Source organism: Aquila chrysaetos, chromosome 19 (genome assembly GCF_900496995.4).
Source record: "Aquila chrysaetos chrysaetos chromosome 19, bAquChr1.4, whole genome shotgun sequence".
Lineage (NCBI taxonomy): Eukaryota > Metazoa > Chordata > Aves > Accipitriformes > Accipitridae > Aquila > Aquila chrysaetos.
The window spans coordinates 12,730,227-12,739,592 of record NC_044022.1 but is presented as its reverse complement, the minus strand read 5'-3'; the positions used below and the strand labels follow the sequence as shown (position 1 = coordinate 12,739,592).

General features: G+C 39.8%; 1 protein-coding gene across 1 annotated transcript; it reads right to left on the bottom strand.

Annotated features, from left to right (window-relative positions):
- Window positions 1-1,102: 1,102 nt before the first annotated feature.
- LOC115353344 (matrix metalloproteinase-27-like) lies at window positions 1,103-8,944 on the bottom strand. The gene is made up of 10 exons (XM_030042621.1): window positions 8,794-8,944; window positions 8,200-8,438; window positions 7,445-7,593; window positions 7,219-7,347; window positions 5,021-5,182; window positions 4,725-4,848; window positions 4,289-4,419; window positions 3,903-4,062; window positions 1,701-1,804; window positions 1,103-1,492 (listed from the first exon to the last, which is right to left on the bottom strand). The coding sequence occupies exons 1-10, from the start codon at window positions 8,896-8,898 to the stop codon at window positions 1,392-1,394; spliced, it is 1,404 nt and encodes a 467-aa protein (XP_029898481.1). The 5' UTR covers window positions 8,899-8,944; the 3' UTR covers window positions 1,103-1,391.
- Window positions 8,945-9,366: the final 422 nt, after the last annotated feature.

Here is a 9,366-nt window from a genome sequence, read left to right as displayed (position 1 = left end):
GGAGAACTTCTCCCTCTTCTTTCAGTACAGGGATCTTCCCTAACTCATGTAGAGTAGATACATAGATAGACAGAAAGCTAAAGTTAAGTCAGATGAATCTCACCTAAATGTCTAGCATTCCATCCCACTTTAAGTTTAAATTTTGTTAGGGATCTAGCGTGTGATGGTGTTCACCACGATTAGTTTTATAGATTGGTGAAACAGCATATCTGAGCCTCTATTTTGATTTCATGGTGGGAACCAAGCCAGTGGGGTTCTTATAGCAATAGCAGCAAAATAATGGTACTCTCGCTGTTTACACCAAATCAGGTAGGTAAGGTTCAGATTGGAATCATTGCATTGTTGTAACTATCTGGGACTGTAAAAGCACACAGCAAAAAGAAGCTTTTTATTCAAATGTGCAACAGGTGTGTCAAACAGCCAGGTATGTGAGAACTAGGGGGCAGGAGGACAAGGCAATACTAATGAGACCTTATTCACAGATATATTCAGCCATGCAGGCAGTGTGTTCTGGGCCTGTTTCCAGAATTAAATGTAAAGGAAATACTTGGAGAGGATATGGCCGTGACTTTATAGATTTTGTCTGATTTTGTGAGGAGTTTGCTCCATGTGCGATGGCAGCATGTAGTAAATCTCAGATACATGTGTACTTGAAGCACATGCTTTGTGTTAGTGGAGGAAAGGTTGTGATTCATGACATGGTAATTGAATCTATTTCTTGCGTAGGACAGGGCTGATTTGTGAAGGATGTCATTCACAGATTCACAAAAAATGGCCACTGATGAAATGCTTATTGTTATGCTATAAAGACAAATCAGAGTTGGATAATGTATTTAGGCGCTGGGGCTGGAGAGTGATTTTGGTGGCAAAATACTGATATGATGTGAAAGGGACAAGGTTGTAATACTCAAAGAAGAGCAGGAGAGGATGCAAGACAGAGGACAGAAAAAACAACTGATTAATGAAAAGCCTGGCTCTTGATGTTTGGAGAGAAAAGAAGCTAAATACAAACATTGTATGTCGGAAGGATATTAATATATTAACCCGAAGTCTTTCACACCTCAGAAATACAGAACAGCTTCAACAGATGAAGCAGAAAATAGTTGACATCAACTTAAAACCATTTATTGCCAAAATATTTGAAAACCCATCTGGAGTATTACTACTAAATTATGTTGGACATTTTGCACTTAATCAGGAGAAAAAATGCGGTTTTGTTCTAGCCTTTGGAGATACAACTAGAACTGGCATGCTGATTTATTGAAATAGTAGACATATATGAAAACTAGTCCTGTTGCCTCTTCTGTATAGCAATGTAAATAGGAACGACCTCTGAGCAATCTACAATGATTTTTATTCTCATTTGCTGTGTGTAAGAAAGTTTAATGATATTAACACTTAAACCAGCTGTTAGTCTTCATTTCACGGATAACTTTTTTAGCAGTAGGGTCAAACTCCCACTGCTTCGATCCATGGAAGAAGTAGAATAATCCTGGAAATAAAAAAGTAACACATTATGTTATGGATACAAGAAATAGCTTCATTCTGACAAAGCGGGGAACATCATCTTCGTACACACAGGAGAGCATCTCTTCAGTTCTGTCTTTTGCAGGATACAGCAATAATGACATTCATCTTAACTCCAGAACTTATGTTATTTACAAGTAAACTGATTTTACTTAAAATCTCATTTCATTTACCTTTCTGTTGGAAAACAGCATCAACTTTCTGGCTAATTCCTGGAAAGTCATCAACTGTCTGTCTAGGATAACCCTTCTCCATGGACTGGCTGTTTTCATCAAACCTAAATCATATGAAGGGAAACATGTAATTTTACAGAGTTTAGAGACCAATTTTGCAAAGAATTAAGCAGCTGCTGAAAAGTGTCCACCGTCTGTAGTTTGATTAATTTCACTGGGGTTACAGAGAGTAAAGTTATCTACTCGCACAAACGTCTGTAGGATCTGGCCATTGCGTTTTCCATGACGTGGCTACCTGTTTGCTGATAAAGTGCCGTGGTTTAACCCCAGCCAGGAACTAAGCACCATGCAGTATTGGGAAAAAAAAGGTAAAACTCATGGGTTGAGATAAGAACAGTTTAATAGAACAGAAAGGCAGAAACTAATAATGATAATAATAACAATAATAAAATGACAGTAATAGTAATAAAAGGATTGGAATATACAAACCAAGTGATGTACAATGCAATTGCTCACCACTCGCCGACCGACACCCAGTTAGTTCCCGAGCAGCAATTCCCCCCCCCCCCAGGCCAACTCCCCCAGTTTATATACTGGGCAGGACGTCACATGGCATGGAATACTCCATTGGCCAGTTTGGGTCAGCTGTCCTGGCTGTGTCCCCTCCCAACTTCCTATGCCCCTCCAGCCTTCTTGCTGGCTGGGCATTAGAAGCTGAAAAATCCTTGACTTAGTCTAAACACCACTTAGCAACAACTGAAAACATCAGTGTTATCAACATTCTTCACATACTGAACCCAAAACATAGCACCGTACCAGCTACTGGAAAGATAATTAACTCTATCCCAGCCGAAACCAGGACTTAAAGGCAGACATCTCCAAAGAAGCATCTGGAGTGAGACAAATTGAAGGAAGACCTGTGGTTTTGACAGCAGGGATGGGATTTACCTCCTCTAATGACAGCAGTGTGACAGACAGTGCGTGGAAACTGGCCAGGTTGATTCCCACTATAGCGACTGCACATACTTATTGCATGAATTTTAAACTCCTCTTAGACTTTTATATGATATTGTACATTGATTTTATATGATATTGTACTCTACTAGCTGACAGACTTAGATGGAGGAAAGGAAGCTGACATTTCTAGTACAATCAAGTTGTTCCTAACTGAGCCAGGACAATTTTTATGAGATGGGGCTGAATTTGGGGGCTGAAAGGAGGACCTAAAAGGTTCCTCAAGATTTGAGGAACCCTCTCAGGAAAAAAAACAAGCAAACAAACAAGTCTTTGTTTTACTTCTCCTTGGATACAAGAAATACTTTTCACAGGGACATGAGACTGAGAGAATGAGTTACTAGGTAAGAAATCCTGTGGTTTTCTTGAATCCTTTTGTCTTGTGACCAAGGCAGTAAAATAGCAATACAAGATATTGTAAATACTCTTTCCAAAACTATCAAAAAAGGAAATGACATACAGCTCAAAATCCGGCTGACACTGTTTGTCTCATTGAGGAACTCCACAATTAACCACCATAAAGTCTGTTTGACCCATGCATGCTCCTGGTTGCCTGCAGAAGGCTTTTGCAGCAGTTGTCCTTGCAAACAGGAGGAATCTATCAGCTTCCCAAAGCTGATTTTTTGCTTCCATTTGCCTGGTATTTGGGTATCAGGACTCATTCACGCCAGCTTGGGAATAGGATTTAGAAGCAGCATGTTGCAAATCCAATACTAACCAGCCAAAGAAAGAAAAATGAACTATCATTTCTATCTCTCTAAAAGAGATAAAATAACCCAGGACTTTTCAGAAATCAGAGAAATCCTGCACGAGCCATCCCAGCCAGCCTTCTACTGAAGTAGGTTAGCTTTCAGATCTTTATTTTCTAGAAATAATTTTGCCTATTGTATTTGTAAAACTTCTCTACATGCTGGAATTTTTTCAGCTTCAAGGTGTAATGCATCAAAACGGGTCCATATCTTGAATGCCCATTTCAGAACACCCTTAAGCTCTCAAAAGTCAAAGCTATATTCTTCTCCCCCTGCAGGAGTCAAAGAAATGTTTCTAAGAAAAGTAGGATTACTATAGTCACCTAGTTACATATAGTTACCTAAAGGTCTACTTTCTCTTTTATCACATGGACAATTTTAATTGTATACAGATTATATTGGAGTCAATCATAATAAAACATTAGTCAATTTTTCTTACCTCCAGTACTTGTCACCTGTGAAAAAGACTGTCTTCCCTGTCTGTTTATCACAAACAGCTGCATCAATTTTCTTGACACCTTTAGGGAAGCCCAGTGTGTTGATATTCTTTGGATAACCAAGCAACACCTGATATCCGCTGATAACCCAGAATTTATTGCCTGTTAAAAAATCCCCAAAATACCTAGTTTCACCAATGATTTTCAGACAGTAAAAGAAAAAATGCATTCCCTTAGTGTAGGTTGTAGGAAAACTAGATTAAATGCATAAGTTTTTTATTTATTTATTTGAAAAGTCAATTTTATGCACATATAGCTACCCTTCCTTCCTCCCATCTTCCCGCAAAATTAAAGGTAAGAAAAATTTACAGAAAATCTCATACTTCACCTTTGAAAAATAGGATCTGGTCTTTCGTGTTCTCGTACACAGCTTCAATACCAGGTGGCAGAGTTGGCCAGAAGGTAGAAATCAATTCATGTTCAACTTCTGAATTATCAGGATAGACTCGCCATAAGTGCCTGATTTAAATATGAAACAGTTTTTGTAGTAAATAGGAAACCACAGACATTTCTATATATGCACAAGAATGTGAACAATGTTGTGACTTACAAGCTCTTTCTCGACAGTGGAGCTTTTCAGACTCTGCAAAAATAGTAATATAACTTGTATCTGCTAAAAGTTTTATTTCCATGAACTGAAATCTATCCATTTGTCTCATTATATATCGCATAGTCATAATCAGGTGAACCACCAAACTATTCAGTCTTTGTAGAAATCAGGAAAAAATAAACCTCACAGAGACAAATGTCATATCAATATTTACCTGCCCTTTAGAAAAATTACTTCTCGTCGGAGTGTAGTTATAGCATCAAAAGACATCTGGGAGCCACAGGTTTCAGGCGAGGTAGGGTTGGCTGGCCTTTTATCTGGGGCACTTGGTGGAGATCCTAAGGGAGACATTTTAGAAAGAATACACCAAATTTGTAGAAACATTAAGGTTTTCACATATAAATGTATTTTTGATATTATGAGAATACAATTATTTTTGTGGCTAAACTTTGTGAAAGAGATTATTTCTCTCCTGCTTACTTCTTTTTTTAAGCCATGTATTTTACTCACCGTAAATGGACTGAATGCCACTTATATCATCTGGAGAGAGGGGAAATTCGCTGGGGCTGATGTAGGCATAATTGGGGAACATCAAAGCCCTCTGGTCATTAGAATGGGAGAGGCCCAGGGCATGGCCAAACTCATGAGCAGCAACGAGGAACAAGTTGAACCCTTAAAAAATGGATGGAGAGAAGAGATCAGTCTAATTTGGGTCTGCAGATGGCTGATATAAACACAACAGGGCTATTGCTCAGTGATAGTTTTCATACAATATATTGAAATTCACTAGGGTATGCATATACATAAACATTTTTTTTAATAGGATAAGGTGGTGTTCTTCCCCCACTAGAAGGGAGTGGCTTTTGGCCCTCTTTCCTGCTGTTCTTTCTGTTAGCTACTGAAAGCATGTGTGTGGCATGAGTAGCTGTCTGGGGGTGAGTGTGGGTGCAGCTCTGAGGAATGTCCTGGCAGGGTTTCCTGGCTGAGCTAGAACAGATTAGATAGTGAGTCAGGTCAAACTAACAGCTCTCCAGGGCAAGGACAAGACAATGCACTCCATGCTCACTCGAGGTACCAAAGTGTCACTCTGTGTGTCACTCCCCCTCCTACAAAACTAAGAAAGAAAAGTGAGATCATGCATAGACAAGGAAAAACAGAATGTTAGCAGAATGATTTAGCTTTTTATCATTAGGACTTTAAAGCATATGTTTTCTTTATAGCCTTGTCAAATAAAATATCTTTTTAAAATATTATGCTTATGCATGCTTATTCCCAGTGAAATATGTTAACACAGTAAATAGATGAAAATGGATTTCCTTCAACATGCATCTCTCCAAGTAACGCGCTTTTCTGAATTAGGGAAGAATGATCATCTGCCCTGCAGACCAAGAGCCAGCAATATCAAAAGACTTAATGAAGATCACAAGTCTGTGTCAGTGCAGAGGACTGGTCATCGATTGCCCAAGAAAGGCTGGCTGAAGCCAAGATATCCACTTCTCAAAAAACCAAACAAAGCCTCAATTTTTCCACCCACATTTCCAGTCCTCCCTTCTCACAAGTCCTCCAAGCTCTGCAATGAGTTCTGCAATGCCTGGCCACTGGAGCTGTGCTGTTGAGGAACAGCAGCAAAACTGGGGTTGACCCATTCAGTCCCAGTGTGAGGAAAACATTACAACTTATCAGTATGACATGCCTACCCCTCGTCCTTCTTTTTTTTTTCCCAGCACAATAAAGCAGCACCTCTCCTCCTCGTGCAGTGTTCTTATAGCACCTTCCTGTTCGTTAGCTCCTCGCCTTTTCTACAGCTTGACCTCAGTTCTCCTGCTACAGTTATCCTCTACAGTTTTCCATCCCAAAAACTGGATGAGAAAAGGATCTAAAGTACAAAAGAGTAATGTGCCCATGTGCTGACAGATCTGTCAGAGGCAGTATGTGCTGTATAGCCGGCCTGGAGGTTGAGGGGAGGGGATTGAGGTGAGCAGATGGGTCCCAGCCAGGTGGTTGAGCACTCGGCATTCCCCTCTCTTCTGGCCCCGTGGCACACATCTGTAGTCAGCTCTACACACTGCATCTCAGCCTGTGGGTGGCTTGAACAGCATGTTCAGACTCCCAGCTGCTGGCAGGCAGCTGAAATTTCTTGGAGAACACTTTCATGTATAAGCCCATCCTAGCTTGAATACAGAGTAAAGCTGTAACAGCCTATAGCTGGACCTATATTGGTATTATTAGTGAAGACTCTTTATTATCACTGGTGGCTGTAATGTTTTTTAGGTGGTGGGGATCTCCTCTGAGGGCTGCTGCAAGGCATGGTGTGCTTATTCTGCAGTGTGTGGTAGTACCAGACTTGGTGCCAGCATGTGGACCAGGAGGGGAAAATGTCAGAAAGCTTTTACCATGGGTTGTGAAACTCTGGTGGGCATGGGCCCTGCCAACCCCCAGGTGAGAGTGGCCTGTGTCTGTAGCATTCATATGTGAAAAGGGCTGTCCTGGTGGTAACTTTACCAGTGCTAAATAAGAACTACAGTAGATCAGACTGATTTTATGTCAGCATTATTGTAAGTATCCCAGTTGGAGGATGGCTGTAATACACTCAAACTGCTCTTATGGTTAATGCTGTGTTTCATCTCAGTCTATTCCTTCACTTACATAAAATCAAAAAGAAATTTACCCATATGCATAACACTTCAGAAACCTTTTTTTTTACCTACCAGCTGAGCCTGTGGTCCAATCTTCATCCTCATCAAAGTGCACATCACCACCAAAACCATTGCCAGGTGGAAAGGCATGAGCGAGGATGCCAAGGGGGCCATCAAAATAACGAGGGCAACGTCCATGAGCTAAACAATAAGATGTTGAAACAATATTGAGTTTATGTCATGACTATTGGAAAATCTTTACATTAATCTTACCATTGGTATGCAGTCAGTGTATTACCTTTGGTCCCAAAAGCAATCATTATATCTGCTATTCCCTCATGAATACGAGTGAAAATCAGCGGGGTAACAGTGCTCCACAGTTTAAATGCCTTCTGGATTGCTTTATCCACATCCTCTTTGCTCATATCTGGTGTGTGGTTCACAATTCTACAGTTATGAAGATTCAAGTAATAATACTTAGTGTTTGCGGAAAGAATTTCTCCAATATTGTTAAGATGATGAACAGAGATGTAAAAGAAGCAATTTAACCTGTAATCCAATAGCTCCCAAGATTCATCTCTGACTGAGTTTGAGGAATGTGATAACTGTCCAACATGTCTTTTTCATAATAATAATTGTGTACACGGTATCAGTTTTTCTCAAAATGGCCCTTAGCCAGGAGGTCATCTCTTGAGCATGAGGAAAGTCATCTCCTCAGGTTTCTGTGACTACTGAAATGTTGGTCTTAGCAAATTTTGAAGATAACAGGGCTTGTACAGGGCGCAATTCATATTTCTGTTTGGCTCACAGAATATTTATCAGGAGTGATACATGACAGGCACAATACTGTGGTTGACTCAGAAAATGTAAAATACCCAGCTTGACTCTCAGAAATTCCTCTCAGGAATATGCTTAGCTAACAGCTGGGAAAAGAGAAACATTTTTGTATTCCCTACTGGAAACAATTGCTATAGAACTTCTATTTAAATATAACAAATGTGGATACCCACAAAACCAAAATTTAAAATAAAAAATTAATTATTGAAATACTACCTGTATGTCAGCTTGGTTTTCTTCCATCCTGGCAGAGTAACACCATAAAGACCCACATCAGGAACTCCACACCTGGGTTTCTTCATAATTTCCAATGTCTCAGTATCTGGTTTTCCAGTTATTTTCAAATGAAAAAATTGCTGCATTTTCTGAAGTTTTTCAGCAGTGGATTCAGCATTTATTTTCCATCCAAGTTGATTTGGATCTGGCTCAACAGCATAGAATTTATTTAAATAGTCCTAGTGAAAAAATAAAGCAAGCACATGTCACATTTTGATCTGTTTCTTAAACAAATACCTTAGGACTGATATTGTTTGTGTACTTTGCTGGCAAAACCATCTGCCTGTGATTTTGGAGCACAATAGATGTTTTCCTGAGGATTGTAGCTAAACAGAAGCAGACAACATTGTCCCTGACTCTTATTTACTTGACATTTCCAGCTCGTATGGTTTATCCTACTTTAGTAAAGTTTGGGCAACAGAGTTCTGTGTAACATCATTGTCTCAGACAGCAAACTGCTCTGTAGCTGGAACACACAGATCGTATCTAAAAAGAGAAGGCTCAATAGATCTCAGATATGGATAATGTAGTTACCTGTACAAGCTTTACATCTTCTTCTTTGCTGTCTTTCTCTGGGTGGATGGGAAGAGTGTTAGAAAGAGCTGCACACGTTAAGAGCAAAAGTGAAAGATCCTTCATTCTTACTCCCGTCTCTGTCCTGGTAGGAGAGCAGTCTGCTTTCTACTCTGTGCGTATCCTCTCTCGCATCCCAGTTCGTACAGTTATGGGGTGTTTTGTAGAGTCAGCTGTAGACTGACTCAGAGTTTATCATGCTCTGCTTACCTCCACACAGCCTATAACACTGACACGATAAAACATAATTAAACCCATCCGATTTCACAGACATCTGAAGTCAGTTAGTATTTGAATAATCCTAAGCTGCTTGGATACCATTTCAAAACTGGCACTCAATTTTAGTTATTTTACACTGAATTTTAGCAATCCTGAGCAATTTCATGCCAGATGAAACCTTTTAAGCTGTCTGTACCCAGCTGTGTGAAATGAGGCCACCAAATGTACAGGGAGGGACTCCTAATTCTCAGCCTAGAAAATGGGAGTCATGCACTAGATATGAATCCCATCCAAAAAAATTAAAACTTTGGGAGA